The sequence below is a fragment of the Theropithecus gelada genome, chromosome 19, assembly GCF_003255815.1.
Source record: "Theropithecus gelada isolate Dixy chromosome 19, Tgel_1.0, whole genome shotgun sequence".
NCBI lineage: Eukaryota > Metazoa > Chordata > Mammalia > Primates > Cercopithecidae > Theropithecus > Theropithecus gelada.
The window spans coordinates 42200626-42226778 of record NC_037687.1 but is presented as its reverse complement, the minus strand read 5'-3'; the positions used below and the strand labels follow the sequence as shown (position 1 = coordinate 42226778).

Genomic DNA, 26153 nt, shown 5'->3' with positions numbered 1-26153 from the left:
GTCAGGTGAATTATCCTTTTTGAGGCTTCCTACTCCCAGCCCACAGCTCTCACATATTCTTTTTTTAATTTTTATTTTATTATTATTTTGAGATGGAGTCTCACTCTATTGCCCAGGCTGGATGGAGTGCAGTGGCGCGATCTCAGCTCACTGCAACCTCCACCTCCCAGGTTCAAGCAATTCTCCTGCCTCAGCCTCCCAAGTAGCCAGGACTACAGGTGCCTGCCACCACGCCCAGCTAATTTTTTTTTTTCTGTATTTGAGTAGAGATGGAGTTTCACCATGTTGCTCAGGCTGGTCTTGAACCCCTGAGCTCAGGCAGTCTGCCTGCCTTGGCCTCCCAAAGTGCTAAGATTACAGGCGTGAGCCACCATGCCTGGCCATCTCTCACCTATTCTGCATGGCCTGACATGTAGTCTGACATGGAAGAGCCCAATTGCAGAGCAAGGACACTTATTGCCCTTGGCCTCTGAGGTGAATCTAACTTCTCAGAATGTTCTCTTGCCCTCTATCCTCTGCTTCCTCTCAAAAGAAAAAAAAGAGGTAGAGGAGGTAAGATAACAAAAGAGAGATTGGGGTGGGGAGTGGCAAATGGCAAAGATGGGCTACTTTTTAGAAGCAGCAATAAGCCTCAGCTGACCTGGAAAGAGGCCGTTCTGCCATGGCAGGGAGAGGAGATCAGGGAAAAACAGTGACAACTTTACTGCCCCCTTTCTTTTTCTTTGAGATGAAGTCTCGCTCTGTCGCCCAGGCTGGAGTACAGTGGCACGATCTTGGCTCACTGCAACCTCTGCCTCCTGAGTTCAAGTGATTCCCCTGCCTCAGCCTCCTGAGTAGCTGGGATTACAGGCACACACCACCATGCCCAACTAAGTTTTTTGTATTTTTGGAAGAGATGGGTTTTCACCATGATGGTCAGGCTAGTCCTGAACTCCTGGCCTCAAGTGATCCACCCACTTTGACCTCCCAAAGTGCTGGGATTACAGGTGTGAGCCACCACACCCGGCCTACTCCTTTTGCTTTAACTCTTGTCTCCTTAATTGCTAGAGGGAAGGTCCCTAAGTAACTGGGGGGGCCTAATTGAGCCTACACCTAGTTTTCCAAATTCTTATTCTATCACCCTACCCAAATTCCATGTCTAGATAGTAATAAAGGGAGTGAAAGACATAGGGACATCAGCTTCCCTCTTTTTGTTGTTGTTTTGTTTTTTTGAGACAGGGTCTTGCTCTTGCCCAGGCTGGAGTGCAGTGGCACAACCATGGCTCACTGCAGTCTCAACCTCCCAGGCTCAAGTGATCTTCCCATTTCAGCCTCCTGAGTAGCTGGGACTACAGCAGGCACACATCACTGCATCTAGCTATTTAAAAAACAGGCCAGGTGTAGTGGCTCATGCCTGTAATCCCAGCACCTTGGGTGGCCAAGGTGGGTGGATCACGAAGTCAGGAGTTCAAGACCAGCCTGACCAATGTGGTGAAACCCTGTCTCTACTAAAAATACAAAAATTAGCCGGGCATGGTGGCGTGTGCCTGTAATCCCAGCTACTCAGGAGGCAAAGGCAGGAGAATCGCTTGAACCGAGAGGCGGAGGTTGCAGTGAGCCAATTTTGCACCACTGCGCTCCAGCCTGGGTGACAGAGTGAGACTCCAACTCCAAAAAAAAAAAAAAAATTGTAGAGATGGGGTTTCACCATGTTGCCCAGGCTGTTCTCAAACTCCTGGGCTCAAACAATCCTCCCACCTTGGCCTCCCAAAGTGCTGCGATTACAGGCGTGAGCCACTATACCTAACCGAAACTCTATTTTTTTTTTTTTTTTGCTTCAACCTCAGATGGCCTCACCCCTTGGTGCCATCCAGTGATGAAGTCACCAGGTGGAGGTGGTACTGGCTAAAACTTGTTGAAGATTATTCCTTTACTCTGAGAATCTCCTCAACACCCACCATTCCTGCTATCTGGAACTCAAGTCATCAGCATGCAGAACTACAAACAGAAAAATAGAGTCAGCCCCACTGTAGGACCCCAAATACTAAGGGACAAAATGTTGCATTTTCTGACTCTAAAGCCCATTCTCTTTCCACCATATCAATACCTCTCAAATTCGTGCCAAATATATATTAGTTTTTGTGTCTGGTACTTTCCTTCTTAGAGTGCTTGGGGAGGATGGTGGGAAGGAATGAAGAGAACAAGGACAGACTTGTCTGCCTCAACACATCCACACAGTGGGCACCCCTGTCTTTTGGGAAGCTTCCCCCCATCTCAGGAGTACGTGAGTAAGTTGTTTCCCTGGCTACCTTCTTGGGGAACTAAAGTTTGCTGGGAAAAAACACATCAAAGTGCTTGTTGCAAACAAGAACCTCCTCTTTATTCCACATATAGAAGCTGTGTTTCCAGAGCTGGGAAAGGGCTTCGACCTGGCCCTACCTCTGTGTGGGCCTAGAGATGAAGGTCTAGGTCTGGGCGCGGTGACTCATGCCTATAATCCCAGCTACTCGGGAGGCCGAGGCAGGAGATTTGCTTGAACCCGGGAGGCGGAGGTTGCAGTGAGCTGAGATCACGTCATTGCACTCCAGCCTGGGCAACAAGAGTGAAACCCCATCTCAAAAAAAAAAAGAGAGAGAGAGAGATGAAGGTCTAGATCCTGGTGACCAGGCCTTTCTCCACTTGGCAATGAAAAGTCCCAACCTCCAGTCAGTCCCAAATTAGAGAGTGGGAGCAACGGTATGTGTCAATGCCTTGGTGAGATGAAGATCAGCTTCCGGCAGGCTTTTCCAGGCAAGTTCTAAGATCCCATACCGGGCAATGCCCACGGGAAGGATGGTGTGCACACAGTTCTGCCAAGGGAGGGGTACCACACCCTGAAACTCCTGAGGACTTCTACGAGTATGAGAACTGCCACAAAACAGGCAGCAGAACAGCCGTTCCCCGGGAACTAGCTCTGTGGCTTTTAGGGCCTCTTCATAGATGATCTCTTGGGGTTGAGGTTCCTCTCTCATTAGCAGCTCCTGAAGCAGCTTCTGGATTCTGGGGGACTTAAGTTGGTACAGGTCCATGAGCTGGTAGAACTGTTCCATCCAAGCAGTGCTGTCTTTTGCATATCGCTGCTGCAGCATCCGCAAAACATAGTACAGTGCCACAAACGTCTCCCACAAAGGCAACTCTTCCTTCTTTTTAGAAATGGGCTGTTTCTTCTTCTCTAATTTGGGCAATCTGGGAAATCTGCGTTTATCCTTAAAATCCCAGAAGTCCTTCTGAAACATCAGTGCAAGGGTTTGTTTTTCCACAGAGGCATGGGCACTTGGAAAAATGTCTCTTGTGGCAGGATAAAAGTATTGCATTTCCATCTCCTTGTGAGCAATGGATATCTGCTGTGCCCTCTCACTTCTGTAAGGCTCTCCTAGAAGATGCCAATTTTTAGCCCTTGGGTCTGGAATCCTCTCGGTAGCTAATGGGTACTTTTGTGTGGGGACAGCCAAAGGTTTTGGCCAGCTCTCCTTTTCCTTTGCTTTTATAGGAGGAATCACTTTCTGGTATTTTGGACTTATGGACTCTCTAGTGGGTTTTGAGATCCTTGTGCCTCGTGACTCCAGGGCCTGCCTGTGACGGTACACGATGGCTTCAAGTTTGGCCAGATTCAGCCATTCTAAGTTTCCCTTTGAGACGAGGTCTTTGAGCAGCTGGCATAGTCTGTGGAAACCATCCCTGGAAAGCTGTTCTCCTGCTTCCATTCGTTCTAGGACATGGCGGATCCACTCTACATCTGAGAGGATTTCATCTGCATGTTGTTTCTTAGCCGGGATTTGGGAGAGAGGTAACTGTACCTCAGTCTGTCCCATCAGAGGTGGATGCTGCAGAAACCACTTCCACCAGGCACCTAGTGGCTTGTGTTGGAGTTCCTGACCTTCCACGGTCCTCCTTAATATGTGGGACATAAATGGGGTCTTTAAGTCCTGTGCTTCGGACTCTAAAACTGTACCCAAAACATGTGGAGGTATGGGTTCATATTTTCCCATCACTTCTCTTTCTTTATCCATTGTCTCTGAGAATTTTCTGGGTATTTCAACTACTGTGGCCTTTTTATCTTCCCAGGATATTTGTTTCTCTGGCACTGGCACTGGTATTTTCTCTTTCATCTCCAGAGCTCTTGACATCAGTTTCTTCAAAGGGCTTTTTAGAACTCCCAGTCTTACAGCCCCATCTTTGACATGAGGAACTCCTTTTCCAATGGAAAGGACTCTTTCCTTTTCTCTTAGGATCTTTCTTCTTTGTTCTTGTAACTTAAATAGTTTTTCTTTTTTTAAGGTATCTTTTTCCCTGTCCATTTCTTCTTCCAATGAGCTGCTCTCCTCTTCCTCTTCCTCATCACTCAAACTTTCTATCTCTTCCTCACTCGTAATTTCTTCTTTCTCCTCAAACACTTCTTCCTTCTCCTGAACCTCCTCCTTCTTCTTTTCCTTTTTTTCCTTCTCCTCCTCCTCCTCTTTCTCCACTTGCTTCTCCTCCCCTTCCTCCTCCTCCTCTTCCTCCTCCTTCTCCTTTTCCTCCTCCTCCTCACTTTCCTCCTCCTCTTCTCTCTCCCTTTCCTTCTCTTCCTCCCTTTCCTCCTCCTCCTCAGAAGACAAACTCTCTTGCTTCTCTAGTTCATCTAACAGGCTTTCCATTTCTTCAGAAAAATGCTCTTCACTTTCCACTTCATCCACTTGACTGGAAAACTTTTCCTTTGGTTTATCAACTCTCTTGGCCTCTTTCCTCTTTCTCCACCTTCGTTTAAGGAATGGGATTACCTCTTCTTCTTCTATTCCTCCTTCCTCTTCATCATCCAGTATGACTTCTGAATGCTTTCTGGCCAATTTGCTCTCTTCCTCAGTCATTTTTTCTTCTCTGTTTATCATTCTCCTCATTTCCTTGGCCAGTTTTCTCTGCTTCCGAGCCAGTTTCTTCTCATCTTTAGTCAGTTCTGATCGTTTTTCAGAAAAATCCCACTCTTTGATATCCAGCTTACTCTGTTCTGTACTCAGTCTTCTCTCCTTAACAAAGAGTGACCTCTTTATCTTTGTCATTTTTATTTCTTCCTGTGTTAGTTTCCTTTCATCCCTGATTAGTCTTTGAAGTGCCTTTAAGATTTTGTTTAGTTTTGCTGGTTCCTTGGAAAGGCTCTCCTTTTTTTTAATCAAATTCCTTTCAGCCTTGGCTAACTTTCTTTGCCCCTGGACAAATATTCTCCGTCCTCTAGTAAATTCCAGTTTTCCTTTGGCAATTTCCCTTTCCTCCATGGCCAGTATCCTGTCTTCATGTAGCAGTATCTTCTCCTGTAGTGACAATTTCCTCTCAAGTAGTTCTTGTTCAACTTTAGTCATTTTTCTTTGTCTTGAAGTTTCTGGAGTCTCTCCCTTAGACAGTGTTTCCTTTCCCTCAACCAGTCTCATCTTCTCCTCAGCCAGTCTTTTCATTTCCAGGTTCAATGCCTTTTTTTCCTTAACAATATCCAACTCTCCTCTGAGCCGTTTCTTTCCTTGGACCATTGCCTTCTCCAGAGCTGATTTCATTTTTTCCTGGGCCAATTTCTCCTGTTTCTCGGCCAGACTATCCTCTACTTGGACCAATTTTTTCTCTGTTTCAGTCAGTTTCTCCTTCTTCTTGATCACGGTCTCCTCTTCCTGTGTCAGCTTCTCCTCTACCTGAGCCAGTGTCTTCTTGAACATTCCCAATTTGTTCTTTACTTGCACTAATTTATTTCTGCTGTGGGTGAGTCTTTCTTTGTTATAGAGTAGGTTCTCTTTCCTCTGAGCCAATTTTTCCTTCTCCTGGGCCAGATTCTTCTTTTCCTGAGCCAGATTCTTCTTCTGGTACAGTATCATCTTGTTCTCTGTGAGTTCTTCCATGCTGTTGATCCATCTTTCCCTTTTCTGGGCCAGTTTTATCTTCTTCTTAATCAATTGCTCCCTTTTCTGTCCCAGTCTTTCCTCTTCCTCAGGCATTTTTTCCTTGTGCTGGGCCAGTTTCTCCTCTTCCTGGATCAGCAACTCTTCTTCCTGGGTCAATTTTGTCTCTTCTTCAGACAGTTTCTCTCTTTGCCAGATCAATGTCTTCTCTTCCTCAGCCAGCTTCTTCTTTTCCTCAATCAGTTTCTCCTCTTCCTGATTCAGTTCCTCTTCTTTCCAAGACAGTTCTTCCATGTCCCATTCCAGTTCCTCCAATTCCTGGGCCAGCTCCTTTTCTTGCCAGTCCAGATTTTGTTCCCTCTGGGCCAGTTCTTCCACTTTCTGGACCAATATGTTTTTTACCTCGGCCAGTTTCCCTTCTTTCTTTGCTAGTTTCTCTTCTTCTCTAGCCACTTTCTCCCATTTCTTGGACAATTTCTTCCTTTTCTGGGCCAATTTCTCCACCTCCTGGCTTAGCTTCTCCTCTCTTTGGGCCAGTGTTGCCTCTTTCTGGGCAAACTTACCCTCTGCCTGGGCCATTTCCCTGTCATCCTGGGTTATTTTAACATACGCCTGAGCCAGTTTTCTCTCTTCCTGGGCCAACTGTCTCTCTTCTTGTGCAAGTTTCTCTTCTTCTTGTGCTAATTTCCTCTCTTCTTGGGCTCGTTTTTTTTCAGCTCGGGCTTGTTTCCTGTGTATTCTGGCCCGTTTGTGTTCTTCTTGGATCTGTCTCTGCTCTTCTGTGACCTGCTCTTCTTTTTCTTCCTCCTTCCGAGACATTTCTTCCTCCAAAGTCACTTCTTCCTCCAAAGTCACTTCTTCCTCATCCTTGTACAGTTGCTCCTTGGATTCAGATTGCAACATATTTTCCCAGAATTGTTTCCACTCTTCCCATTTCAGCTTCTTGTCCTCCTGAAGCATTTCCTCCTCCGGGGATAGCTTCTCTCCAGCCTGGTGTAGTTTCTCCTCTTCCTGAAGAAGCCTCTTCTCCCAGTCTTCCTTCCATGCCTTCCAGGATTTCCTTGTCTCACCATGGGCCTGTTTCCACTCATCCCAGGACTTTTTCCAGTCCTGCCAAGACGATGTCCTCTCAATCATAACCGGTTTTCCTTCTTGTTCAACCACTTTCTCCTCTAGTGTGGCCATTTCCTTCACTTCCTCACTCATATCCCTCTCTTCTTTGGGCATTTCCCTCTTTGTTTTTCCTACTTTTCTTTCCTGCTGGACAGCTTTCCTCTCTTGCTTAGGTGACTTCTGAAAGGTTTTCTTCTTTTCTTTCTTTGATATTTGTTTTCCCTTGGTTACATCACCTGGTTCTAAAAAAATAACTTTCTTTTTCTTGCCCTTTTTCAAAATCACTTGGGTTTCCTCCAAGGCCGGCATGTCTTTTGCTTTCTTTTGTGCTTGTTCTTCTTCCCTTGGCATCACTTCGTGTCTGATCACCTCTTCTGTCACACCTTGTATCATGTCCTCTCTAATTGCTCCTTCATGGATAAAAATTGGTTTCTCCTCTGGCGGGACTACATCCCAATCAAGGTCCTCAAGCAGAACCTTACTTTCTTTCTTCAACAGGGGGAAGATCTCCTGAAAGAGTTCCCAACTGGGGTGCCTATCTACCAGCATCTCCTGAGCAAATGTCACTAGCTCAGTGTTTAGATTTTCTGACATTTTTGTTTGGGAACCAGATATCCTCAGGGTCATAAGATGACACAGATCGTCCCGCCATGATAAGCCATCTCCAGAGGTTGACCTGCGGCCAGATATTCCTGAGGCTCCGCGCCCTAGAATTTTAACCTTTTTAGTAACTGGCTGTCCCATTACAGGAGGTGTAGGTTTCTCAGTTATAACTTTGGCTTCTTTTCCCTTCTTCTTGTGCTTCTTTTTGAGTTTCTGAGCTCTTGCTTTCTTGTCTCTTTTGTCACGTATTTTCCGCAGCATCTTCAGGGTCAATGCAACATGATCCTTTGAGATATCTTTCTCTTGAGAGTCAACATCTTTTAAGAGCTTTGTTACACTGGTGCTTGAAGACCATTTGGAACGGACGGATGCTTCCTCCATCTCAACTGGTGCGGCCTCAGTCCCACTTTCATCCTCTAAGAGGCCTGGCTCAGTGATCATATGTTTAGAGTCTCTCTCTTTCGTCTTCTTGAGACCCCGCAACCATTTTCGGCCTGTAGGAAAAATGGAGAGGTGGAGGTAAGCAAAGTATGGGGAACTAAATGAAACCTTTCCAAATATTAGGTGTGAGCTAAGAAGAACTGTCATAAAAGAAGTAGCAACAAAGAGAACTGAGGCCTTAAAAAAAAAAAAAAAAGCATCTCTTTGCTTTATTCCTAGCCCCCTACTCCTGCCAAATCCTAGAGAGCTAGGCCTTAGAGTCTTCCTGAGTTTGAGTGGATCCTTCCTTAGAAAGTCTTTTTTTTCTTCATTGCTTTCATAAAAATCAATTTTATTGAGGTATAATTTACATATGATATACCCATTTTAAGCAAACAATTTGATCAGTTTGAAAAATGTATACACTCTTGTAACTACTGCAATCAGGATATAAGGCATTTCTATTATCCCCCTAAATTCCCTCCTACATAGTGTCCAAGTCAACATCTATCTACCCTTAATCCCTGGCCCTAGGCAACAACTGATCTGCTTTCTGTGACTGTAGATTCATTTGCCTTTTTTAGAATTCCAAATAAATAGAATCATTTAAAAATGTGCTCTTTTGTGTTTTCTTTCAACAGTTTTTGAGATTCTTCCATGTTGTTGCATGTATCACTCTTTTTTATCACAGTAGTATTTCATTTTATGAATACACTGTAATTTCCTTATCTATACACTTTTTAAAAAAATTATACTTTAAGTTCTGGGATACATGTGCAGAACATGCAGGTTTGTTACATAGGTATACAGGTGCCATGGTGGTTTGCTGCACCCATCAACCCATCATCTACATTATGTATTTCTCCTAATGTTATCCCTCCCCTAGTCCCCCATCCGAGAATGCCTTTTCTATGATGAGACCTTTCCACTTATCTCTCTTCCCACCTGGTATCTCTTTTTTTTTTTTTTTTTTTTTTTTTTTTTTTTTGAGATGGAGTTTCGCTCTGTCACCCAGGCTGGAGTGCAGTGGCACCATCTCAGCTCACTGCAACCTCCACCTCCTGGGTTCAAGTGATTCTCCCACCTCAGCCTCTCGAGTAGCTGGGTTTACGGTCACCCACCATCATGCCTGGCTAATTTTTGTATTTCCAGTAGAGACGGGGTTTCACCATATTGGCCGGGCTGGTCTCAAGCTCCTGACCTCGAGTGATCCACCTGCCTCGGCGTCCCAAAGTGCTGGGATTACAGGCGTGAGCCATTGTGTCTGGCCAGGCCACCTAGTATCTCTTGATCCACTTTAACCCTAACTACCCTGCCTCTTGAGGACCCTGAGGCATGGACCAGATTACCCCTTACATACTATGCTTTTTGACCACTGCTCGGCCTCGTCTGTGGCCTTTGCTGTGCTTGACGGCCACTTCAGGTTCTTCAGAAACTGTAGGAGGTTTCACGGAGAAGGATTTAAGTTCAGAAGCCTTTGGGACATCTAAAGAAAAAGCCGGCTTTTCATCTCTATGTGACAGAGTCAGGTCTTCATTCAATCTCTGCTCCACTTGAGTGGAAAGGATTTGGAGATCTGTGGCCTGCATCCCCAGCAGATGGTCTAGAGTTTCCTCCCCGATCATCTCCTGCCTATGAAAGTCAAAGGAGAAGAAGGACTATGCTGAGTCAGGAACAAAAGGGAGAATGGGAAGAACAAAACGGCTGTGGAACAGGCAGGAGGCTTGGCAAAGTGGCCAAGAGAGACGGCATATGCAGAGGAAAATAATGGCTGAGACAAAAGAAACAATGAATGGAGTCATCTGTATTGGAGGCTGTAGAAACAGGAGAAAAGGATGAAAATGGAACTTGAAGAGGTAGCGGATATATAGGAAAAGCAATGGAGAAAAGGGTGAGCAGGCCAGGTGTGGTGGCTCATGCCTGTACTCCTAGCACTTTGGGAGGCCAAGGTGGCAGGAAGATTGCTTGAGCCCAGGAGTTTGAGACCAGTCTGGGCAATATAGTGAGACTCTGTCTCTACAAAAAATTAGCCAGTGTGGTGGTGCATGCTTGTAGCCCCAGCTACTGAGGAGGCTGTGGCAGGAGGATTACTTGAGCCTGGGAAGCAGAGGTTGCAGTGAGCCAAGATCGCACCACTATACTCCAGCCTCCAACAGAATAAGACCCTGTCTCAAAAAAAGAAGGAAGAGGAGGAGGAGGAGGAGTGAATAGGGGATTGTCAAGAATAGTCATCTAGGAATGAGCAAAGGCTATGAGAAAGAAGAAACGTCAGGAAGAATTAATAAACAGGGATGAAGAAATAGCAAAGGAAAGGAGGGGGAAATGGGGAATGGGGTGAAGAATTGAGGGAAGCACAAACGTACTGCATCTCCCGAAAAGTCTCTTGTTTCTGGATCAGCTGTAAGAGTGAGGTCCTAGAGTGGATTCCAATCTCAGCCATGAGGCTTAGAGTCTTGACCCTCACTCTTTCATCCTTGTCCATTAATCCCTGAGCCAGAGGCATGGCAAAAAGATGAGTAATCATTCCTAGACGCTTCAGCCCTTCCCAAGCTAGTTCTCGGATCAGCGGGTTGGAATTGGTTGTATCATCCAGTAGCCGACGCGCTGTCTCAGAGCGTAGGGCTGGAGACACCTGGTAAGAGGCAAAGATTTGCCCTAGTGCACCAACACAGTACTGGTACTTCAGCAAGGAAGCATGGACCATAATATTGAGCATTGTCTCAATCATGCTATTAATGGCTATTTCACTCATCTTTCTTCCCAGCCAACTTCGGTTTGCTCTATCTGTAAGGACGCTGTAGGTTTCATCCTTGGAAAGTCTCATTTCTAGGAATTGTTCATCCTCCTTCTCTGGATATTCTATATTACTTACAGTTCTTACCTTGCTCTGCCAGAAAAAGAATTCTTGAGACCTGTCCCATTCCAGCTCCCGCTGGGGTGCATGCAGGTTGCACTGTAGGTATATTGGGGTGCCCTCTGGCCAAAGACGGGCACGAATCACTGAATTGGGGATATAGCAATCAGGGGCAAAAAGCCATTCCCGCCCATGACCAAAGTAGTATCGCAATATCTGATAGGGGTTGAGTCCATCCCAGCTAGTCAGTTGTAGTTGGGGAGGAAGCACATAATGGCGTTGGTAACGTTTACTCATCTGCGTCCAATTTTCCATGTCCTGCAAAGAATAATGCATGGAGGAACGCAGTAACACTGGGCTCCCTTCCTCATCTTCTTCTATCACATGTGGCACAGAATGGTCAAAGGCAATGGCCCGCTTGTTGACAAGGTTCTCCAGACCCACTAATTTCCGTTGTGCTTTTCCAAGGTAGATGTACTTGGGCACAAACATGGTCTCAAAGGAGAAGAAGAAGCTTGGTATGAAAGGCTTAGGGATTTCCAGTACTTCATCTGATATGCTCATAAAGGAAAGGCGAGTCAGCAGGGCTGGGGGAAGCAATTTTAAACAGGACACTAGGTAAAGACTCTGGTTAAAAGTCACAAGCAGGTCACCCCGGTCATTTGCAAAACAGAGTGGGCCAAAGTGCAGTGATGAGTCCAGAATGGCTATGAGTCTGCCATGGAAGTCCCAGATCCGAACAGAGCCATCGGCAGAACCTGTGACGAAAAGACTCAAGGAGAGGCAGACATCAAAGGATGTGATGGCACACAGGTGCAGAGGCAGTGTTTCTATGAATTTCAAGCCATTCTGTGACCCAGAGGACATAAAATCATGGAACTTCCAGAGACGCAGGCAGTTTGTCTCTGTGATGGCACCCACAGACTTGGGCAAGAGTATCAGATGTGTTAGGTGACAGCTGCTGAGGATGCTGGCGAGAGGCTGCAGTTGTACTTTGACCCCATCAAGCACAGCTTCTGACAGGTGCACATAGTCATCCATTCCATAGGAACAGAGCAGAGAGTTTCCTTCGCCACCAAAAATCCCTCCAGACAGCGTGGAGAGTGCCAGTACAGCACCAAAGTGCATGAATTTTTCTAATCGAGCACAGCTGTGCTGGGAGAGCACTCTTATCACACCACTCTGGTGCCCAGAGAATATCAGTCCCTCTAGACCCCGCCCCAAGTTGAAATGCCCATAAGCCAGGCATTGTACAAAGTCCTGAGAATTTGGTGAGGTGCCTAGAAGATACTTGGCTGGGCAAGGGCAGCGGGTTGTGTCAAATACCAGAACCTCTGAGCTGCCTGTTGCTACAAAGAGCTCCTCTTTACCTGGGTCGTAGGCCCAATCCACAGCCCGGTCCACGATTGAGAAGGGCCAGGTGATAACCAGAAGGTCCCCTGTTATTGGGGACACAAAGCGCAACAAGCCATCCTCGGTGGTACACAGGATCCGGAACCAGTTATTTCCACAGTAGACCCGACGCAACTGCTGGGGAGCAGAGCCACAGACATTGAAGAGGCTGTAGAAGCAGGGCAGGCGGCGCAAGGAAAAACTATGGGCAGTTTGGCAGAAGAAAGTAATGCTGTCAATGAACTGGAGCCGGTACAGCTCCTCGCCAAGCTCTAGCCGCCGCAGCAGGCTCCCTGAAGTCAGGTTCCACTCCTTGATTAGGCTGTCACTGCCAGCTGTTAGCAGGGTGTGGGCCTCTGGTCGGCTGCGGATACAGATCACTCCTGAGTGATGGGCCTGGAAACTATGGAGCGGATGGCCCTGCTGGAGGCTCCAAACTTGGATTTCCCCAGCTTGGTTTCCAGCATAGAGAAAGCCCTGATCAAAACAAGTGAAGCAGCAGGTGATGGAGGAGCCGCTGCTGGTGGACATGAACCTCTTTACCTCTCCCAGCTGACCCTTGCCCTGGCGCATCAGGACCCTCACCACCGTCTCACACAGGGCCAGGAGGGAGCCATTGGGACCATTCAGCACGATGTCCTGGACCAGCTCATCACCTGGCATGGAGATCATGTGGGCTATATGGAGGCCCGTGCCACTTCGCTCAATGACCCAGGTCACCACTGCTCCCAGGATGCCAGATAGAAGCATCTTCATTTCCGGGTCATAGCAGAGGCAGCTGATGTTGAAGCGGCAGTGCACTTTACCCAGGGGTTTGAATGCCCGAAAGTGGTCCCCAAAGAGTCGCAGGATCAGGTCACCACAGTAGACCACGAGGATATGAAAGGAACCTGTGTGGACCATGGACTGGATGGGTGGCAATCGTTCAGTCATGGAGAATATTCTTTTCTCAATCATGTCCTCAGTTTTGCTCTTCATCCACACTACAGCCTAGAAGAGAATAAGATGGAAACTGCCTAGGCCAGGCGCGGTGGCTCATGCCTGTAATCCCAGCACTTTGGGAGGCCGAGGCAGGTGGATCACCTGAGGTCAGGAGTTCGAGACCAGCCTGGCCAACATGGCGAAAGCCTATCTCTACTAAAAATACAAAAATTAGCTGGGCATGGTGACCGGCGCCTGTAATTCCAGCTACTCAGGAGGCTGAGGCAGGAGAATCGCTTGAATTCGGGAGGCAAAGGTTACAGTGAGCCAATGCACTCCAGCCTGGGTGACAGAGCGAGACTCCGTCTCAAAAACACAAAAAAACAAAAAAAAAAAAAAAAAAAGAAAAGAAACTGCCTAGAACTGATAGTAGTGCAGAATATTCCCGTATTTCCCCATGTTTTGTGTGAAGGAGGAGTTGGAGGACTCTAGAGTGATTTTATCCCTTGGTGATGGGAACTGGAAATACAGTAGAGGCAGGAAGCCTAGGACCCTTTTCCTAACGTTGGTTTACTTCGGGGGAACCATACAACCCACTCAACATGGGGACTATAATTGGAGAAAGGATGAGGAGAGATTTCTGGTTCCAGACCACATTAATTCATGGGGAATATCTTCCTTTGTCAATCTGGGCTAAGAGCCATATGGGCATGGCCCTGGGAGAATGGGCCAAGAAGGGGAAGAAAGGCAGTCTTACCTGTATTTCTTTTGTGCTCGATGTCACCCAAGAGAGGGAGGTGAAGAAATGGGCATCACTGAAGTAATAACATACACATGGCATATTTTGAGGATAGCGAGACTCTTTGAACAGTATCTGGGACCGGTCGCTCAGCACAACTAGGCTATTCTTTGGGTCTTCTGAAGGTTGCTGGAGAGAGGTGTGGCATAAACTAAGAGGCTAGGGCACAGAGGCACTAAATATATTCTCGCATAAGTCACAATTGGAGGAGTTCCCAAAGTCATGCCTCCCACCCGAAGGACCTACTCCTGTTACACTCACACGTGCATAACTTATCACCTGTGGGACAGCTATACTTCACAAGCATGTAACAAATCCCCCAATGCAGGAGAGAACACAACCCTACAGAGCCTCTGTGTGCAAATTTTATAGTGTGAACACAGGGGAAAATGATGTTCTTTTCAACATGAAGTTAGCCATGCCTGCCCTCTAACATTCCTTTTTTTTTTTTTTTTTCAGATGGAGTCTCGCTGTGTTGCCCAGGCTGGAGTGCAGTAGCGTGATCTCAGCTTACTGCAACCTCCGCCTCCCAGGTTCAAGCGATTCTCCTGCTTCAGCCTCTCAAGTAGCTGGGACTACAGGCACGCGCCACCAAGCCCTGCTAATTTTTTGTATTTTTAGTAGAGATGGAGTTTCACCATGTTGGCCGGGCTGGTCTCGAACTCCAGACCTCAGGTGATCCACCCGCCTTGGCCTCCCAAAGTGCTGGGATTACAGGCATGAGCTACTGCATCCAGCCCCCTCTAACATTCTTGCTTGTGTCTAGAAGGTACATGTACCATAAAAGACACAATCTTTAACAGAATAGTCAGGCAAGTACATCACCTTACACCCACATGGAATATAGCAGAGTCTCCCAAAGTCAGTGTATCAGTGCAGCTCTAAGTTACTGAAGCTTAAAGCTGCACTAAGTGAGACTCTCGGGACACCCTATCTGGCCTTTAAATTTGACAGAGGACAAGCATTTATACCATATATATATAATCCCACGGTGATAGAGCATGTGCTATGAAACATGCATCTGGGATCCTGTAATTTGTTTTGTTTTGTTTTTTGAGACACAGTCTCGCTCTGTGGCCCCAGGCTGGAGTGCAGTGGCCTGATTTTGGCTCATTGCAACCTTCGCCTCCTGGGTTCCAAGCGATTCTCCTGCCTCAGTCTGCCAAGTAGCTGCAACTACAGGTGCAGGCTACCACACCTGGCTAATATTTTATATTTTTAGTAGAGATGGTGTTTCACCATGTTGCCCAGCGTGGTCTCAAACTCCTGCGCTCAGGTGATCTACCTACCTTGGCCTCCCAAAGTGCTGCAATTACAGGCATGAGCCACCACGCCTGGCCCTGGGATCGTTTTATGCAGAGCCAACCATAGCAAAACTGAGATTGGCAACTGTTCTCTCTGGTGTCTCCTCCTCTGTTTTAAAAAATCTCTCAGCCAGGTGCGGTGGCTCACACCTGTGATCCCAGCACTTTGGGAGGCCAAGGCGGCAGATGGCCTGAGCTCAGGAGCTCAGCCTGACCAGCCTGGGCAACATGGTGAAACCCTATCTCTATTAAAAATACAAAAAATTAGCCGGGCATGGTGGCGTGTGCCTGTAGTCCCAGCTACTTGGGAGGCTGAGGCAGGAGAATCACTTGAACCCAGGGGCAAAAGTTGCAGTGAGCCAAGATTGCGCCACTGCACTCCAGCCTAGGTCACAGAGCGAGATTGCATCTCAAAATAAATAAAATTAAAAAATAGAAAAACTCTCTTTCCAGAAGGTCAGTTCCTCTGACAATGCTTCAGAGTGTCCACTTTCCACTATGAAAATGTCCTTGCCAGTAGTCTGTGACTCATGGAAATTGATGGCCTACCTCCTGCTAAGGTGATGACTATCTTTATAATATACCTTGTTTGCTTCCTGTTCTCAAGGACAATCTGTGGCTCTTCTGAAATGCTCATGACTCTAAGACGGGTAGCAGCCAACCTATGATGTGTTTATGTCCTACGTATACATTACCTTGCTTTCATTTATGGTGTCATTTAGGAGGAGTTTTAAATCTTTCCACAGGGGAATGAGCCTGGGGGAAGATGTCGCCATGAGACTCCCTTGGCCCTCCTGAGGACCGTTGCTTAAAAACCTGTGGGAATCCAAAAGAGCCCAGCTTAGTCACTGCCACTTTCCGAGAAGCTAGGAATCAGAAGGCAAGAACAATGAATTCATGTCTATTGAACACCTTCTGAAAGTCAGGAACTGTGCACAAGACATACCTTCTCATTTCATCCACTCTACAGCCCAGTAAGGTAGGCATTATCTCATTTTATAGATGAGAAAACTGAGGCCTGGAGACAGCAAATGGGGAGCGAATCTTAGCGTGTTCCTTCCTATTGTAACCCAGTAACATAAATGGGTGAGAGAAGCAGAGAAACCGAGAGGGGGCTGGAAAAGAATACCCTCACAGGCAAATAATAGTCCTTCACATTTTGTGTTGTGTCCGGAGAGCATTTTGTGAAGACTGTGGGGTCTCAAAGTATGGTCCCCGGACCTCCTGAACCAGCATTCCTGGGGGTAAGTTTTATTTTGTTTTATTTATTTATTTATCTATTTTTGAGACAGTCTCGCTCTGTCACCCAGGCTGGTGCGTGCCTGTGGTCCCAGCTCCTTGGAAGGCTGAGGCAGGAGGATCACTTGATTTTTTTAAATTTTAATTAATTAATTTATTTATTTTGAGACAGAGTCTCACTCTGTCACCCAGGTTGGAGTGCAGTGGCCCAATCTTGGCTCACTGCAACCTCCGCCTCCCAGGTTCAAGTGATTCTCCTGCCTCAGCCTCCCGAGTAGCTGGGATTACAGGCACGTACCACCACGTCCAGCTAACTTTTGTATTTTCAGTAGAGATGTGGTTTCACCATGTTGGTCAGGCTGGTCTTGAGCTGACCTCAGGTGATCCACCCACCTTGGCCTCCCAAAGTGCTGGGATGACAGGCGTGAGCCACCGCTGTCTGGCCACCTGGGGGTAAGTTTAAAAAAAAATAAAGCTGGGCGTGGTGGCTCATGCCTGTCATCCCAGCACTTTGGGAGGCCGAGATGGGCAGATTACAAGGTCAGGAGATCGAGACCATCCTGGCTAACACAGTGAAACCCCGTCTCTACTAAAAAATACAAAAAATTAGCTGGGCGTGGTGGCAGGCACCTGTAGTCCCAGCTACTCAGGAGGCTGAGGCAGGAGAATGGCGTAAACCCGGGAGGCGGAGCTTGCAATGAGCCAAGATCACGCCACTGCACTCCAGCCTGGGCAATAGAGTGAGACTCTGTCTCAAAATAAATAAATAAATAAATAAATATTTAAAAAATCAAGTGATCCTCCTGCCTCAGCCTTCCAAGAAGCTGGGACCACAGGTATGCACCACCACGCCTGGCTAACTTTTCAAACTTTTTTTTTTTTTTGTAGAGATGGGGTTTTGCTTTGTTGCCCAGGCTGGTCTTGAAGCTGGGTTCCAGCTTTAGCCTCCCAAAGTGCTAGGAATACAGGTGTGAGCCACAACACCGACCTGTAGGTGTCAAAATGCATATTCCTGGGCTCCTCCCCTAGACCTACTGAATCAGAACCATGGAAGTAGGACGCAGGAACCTCCACTTGTAATGTGCTCCCTGGGTGATTCTACTGGCATTGGAGCCTGACTGCTGAAATAGGAAATGGAGATACAGGGCACCCAGGACTAAGAGTCAGCCCCAGCTAGCACATATGGAGAGAGGATCCAGCCATTTGGCTTTGCAGGTTTCCCTGACCGTGTGGAATCAGGTAGCTCCTTTTTTTTTTTTTTTTTTTTTTTTTTTTTAAGATGGAGTTTTGCTCTGGTTGCCCAGGCTGGAGTGCAATGGTGCAATCTCGGCTCACTGTAACCTCTGCCTCCTGGGTTCACGCCATTCTCCTGCCTCAGCCTCCTGAGTAGCTGGGATTGCAGGTATGCACCACCACACCCGGCTAATTTTGTGTTTTTAGTAGAGATGGGGTTTCACCATGTTGGCCAGGCTAGTCTTGAGCTCCTGACCTCAGATTATCCACCCACCTCAGCCTCCCAAAGTGCTGGGATTACAGGCATCAGCCACCAAGCCCGGCCTCAGGTAGCTCTCTTACAGGAGGTACATCTGCTGTTCATTGTCCTCGTCCCCGTTCCCTTTTCTTTGGCCTTCATGAGGACAAACCTCTACTTTTCCTGGTTGTACAGTGAATTACTTTTAACATACCCCCTCTGTCAGGAAATCTGTTACTACTTGTGGGAAAATGGGCTAGTTTTTCCTCATTTGTAAAATGTAAATGCCACTGTTGCTTATGTTACAGGATTGCTGCAAAGATTAAATAGTATAATTTATGTGAAAACCCTTTTAAGCATACCCTGTAGTGACAAACACGACTTCTGTTTGTAGGCTGACCTAGTTCTCAGAGAGGAGACCACTCTATTTCCTTCCAACTCAAACTTTGTGCTTTTCAGCTGCTCTGGAAACATGACAGTTAAATTTATAGTCTGGCCAGCAGAGGGCAACGGAGGCCAACCTTGCCTGCCAGATGTAGAAAAACTTCATCCGTTTAGAGAAATAATGGGAACTTGTTAGAAATGCAAATTATTGGGCCCCACCCCAGACCTACTCAATTGGAAATTCTGAGATTAAGGCCTATCAATTAGTTATTGTTGTTGTTGTTTTGTTTTTAAGATATAGGGTTTTGGCTGGGCGCAGTGGCTTACGCCTGTAATCCCAGCACTTTGGGAGGCTGAGAAGGATAGGTCACCTGAGGTCAAGAGTCCGAGACTAGCCTGGCCAACATGGTGAAACCCCGTCTCTACTAAAAATACAAAAATTAGCTGGGCGTTGTGGCAGGTGCCTGTAATCCCAGCTCTTCAGGAGGCTGAGACAAGAGAGTCACTTGAACCCAGGAGGCGGAGGCTGCAGTAAGCTGAGATTGTACCACTGCACCCCAGCCTGGGCAAGAGTGAGATTCAGTCTCAAAAAGAAAAAGAGACAGGGTTTTGCTCTGTTGCCCAGACGGTAGTGCAGTGGCATCATCATAGCTCACTGCAGCTTTGAACTCCAGAGCTCCAGAACTCAAGTGATCCTCCCACTTCAGCCTCCCATGTGCTAGGACTACAGGCATGTGCCACCACACCTGGCTAATTTTTGTTTCTTTGTTTTGTTTTTGTGGAGACAGGGTCTCACTGTGTTACCCGGGCTGAAGTGGTCACAAGTGATCCTCCCACCTTGGCCTCCTGGTCACAAGTGATCCTCCCACCTTGGCCTCCCAAAATGCTGGGATTTCAGGCATAAGCCACCACGCCTGGCCTATTTTGTTTTTTGTTTCCATTTTTGTAGAGATGGGAGTGGGGGTGGGGTAGGGATGAGGAGGTGTCACTATGCTGTCCAGGCTGGTCGCTAACTCCTGGCCTCAAGCTTCGGCTTCCCAAAGCCTCGGCTTCCCAAAGCACTGGGATTACAGGCATGAACTGTTGCACCTTGCTTCAACAATAACCAAAGTGTGAAAAACACTGGTTTAGAGAACTGGTGGAGTCCCAAGTCATTTGGCCTGGGCTTCCTGAAGCAAAGTCAGCAGAACCCACCTTCTGGTATGGCTAAGCCGAGGCTCTGTGTTACCACAGAGACTTGCTCACTGGATTTGCGGTGGGGGAAAGCAGCAGGCAAAACTTATCATCATCATCATCTCACATGCATACAGTGGGTGAGAGCCCAAGGAAAAGCTTTCAACATCAATCATTTCCTTAGTTCTTGAAAGAATCCTGAGAGGCAGATATCATCATCTCCGTTGTACAAAGAGGAACATGAACTCAAAGAGGAAAAGGGATGTGTTTAAGTCTACAAAGGGCAGATCAAGACTAAGATCCACCGGCTACAGTGGCTCACGCCTGTAATCCCAGCACTTTAGGAGGCCAAGGCGGGTGGATCATGAGGTCAGGAGTTTGAGACCAGCCTGGCCAACATGGTGAAACCCCGTCTCTACTAAAAATACAAAAATTAGCTAGGCGCGGTGGTGGGCGCCTGTAATTCCAACTACTCGGGAGGCTGAGACAGGAGAATCGCTTGAACACAGGAGGCAGAGGTTGCAGTGAGCCAAGATCACGCCACTGCACTCTAGCCTCGGTGATAGCGCGAGACTCTGTCTCAAAAAAAAAAAAAGACTAAGATCCAATCCACAGTTCAGGATTCTTCCACTATATCAGAGGAGGAAGAGGTTTTGCTGGCTGATGCTAAGAAGGCTCTCTGATCCACAAATCCACTCACAGTGGGAACTTGGCACTGGCTGGCAGCACACAGCATCCTGTCTCTTTCCATGCTCCCCAAACTGCATGCTGCCCTCCTGCGATAGCTATCTCCATTCGGTTCCACTCAACCCTGCACTTGCTGCTCATTCTGAACACCTTTCAGGCTCCAGATGATCTGCTTCAGATCCTGCACAGCAGTGGAGGCCCCTATGGGAGTTACCCCAGGCCAAAGTGGGAGGCTCACTCGCTTGCAGCCAGAAGTTCAAGGCCAGCCTGGGCAACATAGTGAGACCCTGTCTCTAAAAAAAAAAAAAGTAGCCAGGCGTGGTGCCATGTGCCTGTAGTCCTAGGTATCTGGGAGGCTGAGGTGGAGGATCACTTGAGCTCAGGAGGTTGAGGCTGCAGTCAGTTATGATGGCCCCACTGCATGCCAGCCTGGGTGACAGAGCAAAATCCTGTCTCAAAAAAAAAAAAAAAAAAAAAAAGCCAGTTGCGGTGGCTCACGCCTGTAATCCCAGCACTTTGGGAGGCCGAGGTGGGTGGATCACAAGGTCAAGAATTCAAGACCAGCTTGACCAACATGGTGAAACCCTGTATCTACTAAAAATAACAAAAATTTGCCAGGCATGGTGGAGGGTGCCTGTAATCCCAGCTACTCCGGAGCCTGAGGCAGAGAATTGCTTTAAGTTGCAGGAGGCGGAAGTTGCAGTGAGCCGAGACTGCACCACTGCATTCCGGCCTGGGCGACAGGGTGAGACTCCAATTCAAAAACAAAACAAAACAAAACACCAGAAAAAAACCAAATAACCACCACAACTCAGAGTTACCCCACTGGCCCCTTCTTGCGGCCTCAGAGCTGCTGAGAGAGCAGTCATTTGTAGCAAATCTGCAGTCACTGCCATCACTTCCCCTTATTCCAAATATCTCCACTGGGTCCCACTTCTCTTGACCAGCCTACAAAGAGCAATTGGTTGGGACTATTTCAGGGAATATTTCTAGGTGATGAGTGAGAAGGAGGACTTTCAAACCCCAAATCTCTATGTTTATTTAATTTTATGGGGTGTTTTTTTTGTTTTGTTTTTTTTGAGACAGAGTCTTGCTCTGTTGCCTGGGCTGGAGTGCAGTGGTGGAGTCACAGTTCACTGCAGTCTCGAACTCCTGGGCTCAAGCAATCCTCCTGCCTCACCCTCCTGAGTAGTTGGGAACACAGGCACGCACCCCCACGCCTGGCTAATTTTTAAAAAACTTTTTGTAGAGACAGTGTCTCACTATGTTGCTTAGGTTGTCTCAAACTCCTGGGCTCAAGCGATCCGCCTGCCTCAGCCTCCCAAAGTGCTGGGATTACAGGTAAGAGCCACTGCACCTGGCCCTTTATGTTTATTTTCTTATTTATTTATTTGCTACTCTTTCGCACATCATAGACCAGTTTCCTTGGGTTAGCCTCAGAGGATGACATTCAACTCCCTAATCCCAGTACCTGTCCTTAAAAGCAAGTTTGTAGTGAGCTCCAGATGCTTTAATCCCAACAGTCTTGATTGTTTAATATCTTTTACTTTTTATTTTTTGTTTTTTTGAGATGGAGTCTCACTCTGTCGCCCAGGCTGGAGTGCCATGGCGCGATCTCAGCTCATTGCGACCCCCGCCTCCGGAGTTCACGTGATTCTCCTGCCTCAGCCTCCTGGGTAGCTGGGATTACAGGCATGCACCACCATGCCCAGCTAATTTTTTTTTTTTTTTTAGTAGAGACGGAGTTTTACCATGTTGGCCAGGCTGGTCTCAAACTCCTGACCTCAGGTGATGCACCCGCCTCAGCCTCCTAAAGTGCTGGGATTACAGGCGTGAATCACCATGCCCGGCCGATTGTTTAACATCTTTTTTTTTGTTTGTTTTTTTGAGACGGAGTCTCGCTCTGTCTCCCAGGCTGGAGTGCAGTGGCCGGATCTCAGCTCACTGCAAGCTCCGCCTCCCGGGTCCACGCCATTTTCCTGCCTCAGCCTCCCGAGTAGCTGGGACTACAGGCGCCCGCCACCTCACCCGGCTAGTTTTTTTTGTATTTTTTTTAGTAGAGACGGGGTTTCACCGTGTTAGCCAGGATGGCGATTGTTTAATATCTTAACGCAAAGATCATCTAATGGGAGAATTCAAGCTCTGTGGCCAATTTAGCGTGAAGGGTATTTGGGACCAACGAATGTTATTCCTGCTGACTGCGGAGACAAACCAGGTCCATGACTGATGTTGACACTGGAACTATATTCCTTTTCTTAGCACCAGTCCACTGTAAGGTACATAGTGTTCGTGATGGCCTGAGGAAAGGCAATCCTCCCACGAGTTTTGTCTTGTTAAAGAGAGTTGACTCTAGGGGGCGCTGCACTCCACGACACAGTCAGGCCTCTGGGCTCCCATTGGCTCACTAGTTGGCTCCACTGTGTTCTGTTATATGTGTGTGCGAGGGGATCCAGGCAGGTTTCTTGCTCCCTAGAGCTTACAGTCATCAATGAAGAGATATAAAATGGATTGCAGTGGGAAACTCTAGGTGATGGGTTATATTATCCCGTAGAACTTTTCTGCAACTTTTAATTTTCTTAAATTAAATTGCAAATTAAATTCAGTTTTAAGAAGGAAAAGTATGAAGTGCTTTGAGTACATATAACGAGGAGACCTGGTCACCCAAAAGGAAGGTGATGAGTGCGCCACACTGTGAGACAGGGCCCTGCATGGATTATATAACCTTGCAGGTGGTCTCACGTTTGGGGACAGGGGTGCAGAAAGTCCAGCAGGGGACAGGGGTTCAGAAAGTCCAGCTGGTATCAGAAGGGCCTAATTAGTTGACTGTAAAGTCAGAGGGGCAACTTAAGCTTACTTGGTTCTTTGAATGACATTACTGATAAGGAGCCCAAGTTTGTCCCCAGGGCCTGGGAGTGCTACTCTGGCCTTCAGGTGGCTGCATAGCTAGGGCTGGGGGTGGAATGCATTTAACTTTCTTAATGGGAAGAAATAATTTTCCAGGCTGACAAACATACATTAACAGGGTGGGCTAGTTTCTGTTGGATGGAAGAGTTACCCTGGATCCCTGAGAAGTAATGACAGTATCCAGGATTAATTAGGTTGTAAAGTAGTAACCAGTGGTTTTACATATCTTTTAATTCTTATTTATTTATTTAGAGACAGGGCCTCACTCTGTCACCCGATTGGAGTGCAGTAGCACGATCATGGCTCACTGCAGCCTCGACTTCACTGGCTCAAGTGATCCTCCTGCCTTAGCCTCCTGAGTAGCTGGGACTACAGGCTAGTGCTACCACACCTGGCTAATTTTTGTACTTTTGGTAGAGATGAGGTTTCACCATGTTGCCCAGGCTGGTCTCAAACTCCTGGACTCAAAGAATCCATTTGCCTCAGCCTCCCAAAGTGTTGGGATTATAGGTGTCAGCCACCACACCCAGCCTATTTTGTTTCTTACAATTATTCTAATGACTTAGCTACTATCCTCCCTGTAATTAAACAACTTCTTTTTTTTTTTTTTTTTTTGAGACAAGAGTCTCACTCTGTCGCCCAGGCTGGAGTGCAGTGGCATGATCTCGGCTCACTGCAAGCTCTACCTCCCGGGTTCACGCCATTCTCCTGCCTCAGCCTCCCAAGTAGCTGGGACTACAGGCCCCTGCCACCATACCTGGCTAATTCTTTCTATTTTTTAGTAGAGACGGGGTTTCACCATATTAGCCAGGATGGTCTCAATCTCCTGACCTCATGATCCACCTGCCTCGGCCTCCCAAAGTGCTGGGATTACAGGCTTGAGCCACTGCGCCCAGCCAAAAATATTTTTCTTATGTGAGTGATAATATACTATATACACTGTTATTCACCTTTTTTTCTCTTAATATAGCTTTAAGATTAAGTCATGTTAATACATATAACTCTGTTTCATTTCTCAACAGTTACTAACTGCAGGGCATTCCAATGTGTGGCTGAACTATCATTTATTTATCCAAATTTCTACTAATGGACATTGGGTGGTTTCCAACCTTTTGCTATTGCAGCTAATGCTGCAAATGAATATCTTTGTTAGTGCCTCATAACATTTTAATTTTATTTGATTTTAATTTAACTTAAATTGTAAAATTGAGGCCAGGCATGGTGGCTCATGCCTGTAGTCCCAGCACTTTGGGAGGCCAAGGCTGGCGGATCACGAGGTCAGGAGGTCGAGACTATCCTGGCCAACATGGTGAAACCCGGTCTCTACTAAAAATACAAAAATTAGCTGGGTGTCGGGGGGTGTGCCTGTAATCCCAGCTACTTGGGAGGTTGAGGCAGGAGAATCACTTGAATCAGGGAGTCAGAGGTTGCAGGGAGCTGAGGTGGCATCACTGCACCCCAGCCTGGCGAGAGAGTGGGACTCCATCTCAAAAAAAAAAGAAAAAAAATGTAGAGCTGAGGCAATGAAAACATTTTTCCATTAACCTAACTTGGAATAATATTTTGGATGTATTTGGGTTAAAGTATTAAAATTAATTTCATAGCTGGGTGACATGGCTCACGCCTATAATCCCAGCACTTTGGGAGGCTGACATAGGAAGATGTCTTGAGGCCAAGAGTTCAATACCAGCCTGGCAACATGGCCAAAAAAAAAAAAAAAAAAAGTAAGTAAATAATAAATAAAATGAATTTTACCTGTTTATGTAAAATTTAAAATTGCATATGTGGCTTGCATTACACATAAATACACACATACACATAATTTTTTTTTTTTTAAAGAGACAGGGTTCTGCTGTCGCCCAAGCTGGAGTGCAGTGGTGCAATCATGGTTCCCTGCAGTCTCAAACTCCTGGACTTAAGCGATACTCAGCCTCTTGAACAGCTGGGACTATGGCCACATGCCACCACGCCTAGCTAGTTTTTTAGTTTTAGTAGAGATGGGGTCTTGCTATGTTACCCGGCCAGTCTCCAACTCCTGGCCTTAAGTGATCCTCCTGCCTTGGTGGCTCAAAGTGCCTGGTATATTTCTCTTAGGTAGTATTGCTCTACATTGCCGTAGTCTGGTTCCCTACTGGACTGAAAGTTCCCTGAAGGTAGGACTCCAGTCTGTCTGGATTTCTCTTGTGTTTTCATAATCACCCAACCTGACATGGAATATAGGTGCTGAATCCATTTTTGTTGAATGAGTGGAAAAACGTGCTCTCCCAGGAAGAAACATCTGCTTCCCAGCTTCAAATGTTACATCTTCCTAGAAGGCAGGCTGAGGCGGAACGGGTATTGACTACGGCTTCTCGACCAGAGGACCTTGCGATTCCAGTCAATTCCCTCGGTAACTCTTATGGAGGCGTGGCAATATACATTAAAAAAGGAGTGTGTGTTGCGGGGTATTCCGCTGCTTGGTTATGCCAGCAGGTGGATTAAATTTGGATAAAATTTCCCAAGGTGTAGGTACTCTACAAACACTAGTTACCCTCAGGAATGTGTGATCAACAAAAGAATGTAAGATAACAAGGCCCCTACGCAGCCCTTGGGTCTTGTGGCTGCCGTCGAAGGCAGAGCTCTGGAGCCGCCTACGCCGGGGAGAGGCGACTACACCCAGGGCCCCTCACCCTCGGGCCTCCTGCACGGGGGGAGGCAAGGCGTTTCTGTCTCAAAGCATGGGCTGCGCCTGTTACCTGCGACAGGACTCCCGACAAGGGACGGGTACGGTGTGTGCACTCAGACGCTCCTTGAGCTAGGGGCAGCGACTGAGAAGCTACCTGGCGGATGCTGCGAGAGGACTCCGCCCACAGAACGGTTGGACCCCAACCCCGCAGCCGGCGGACTCCCCGAGGCCAGGGGTCTGAACGCGCGTGCGCATGGGCGCGCGCTCGAAAGAAAAAAAAAAAAATCCTCTCAGCGGGGGCCCGCGGCAATTTAGGCCGGGGTCTGCCGGCGAGCGCGCGTGCGCGAG

General features: G+C 47.2%; 1 protein-coding gene across 2 annotated transcripts; it reads right to left on the bottom strand.

The window, feature by feature from the left end:
- Positions 1-2345: 2345 nt before the first annotated feature.
- Positions 2346-26069, bottom strand: WDR87 (WD repeat domain 87). 2 transcript variants are annotated; one of them, XM_025368419.1, is made up of 6 exons: positions 25876-26069; positions 15978-16098; positions 13937-14107; positions 10376-13248; positions 9373-9644; positions 2346-8086 (listed from the first exon to the last, which is right to left on the bottom strand). In XM_025368419.1, the coding sequence occupies exons 2-6, from the start codon at positions 16056-16058 to the stop codon at positions 2697-2699; spliced, it is 8787 nt and encodes a 2928-aa protein (XP_025224204.1). In that variant the 5' UTR covers positions 16059-16098; positions 25876-26069; the 3' UTR covers positions 2346-2696. The 2 variants fall into 2 exon arrangements, with proteins under 2 accessions (XP_025224204.1, XP_025224205.1); XM_025368420.1 differs by lacking the exon at positions 25876-26069 and having other exon boundaries at positions 10376-13270; positions 14049-14107; positions 15978-16043.
- Between the last annotated feature and the right edge of the window lie 84 nt (positions 26070-26153).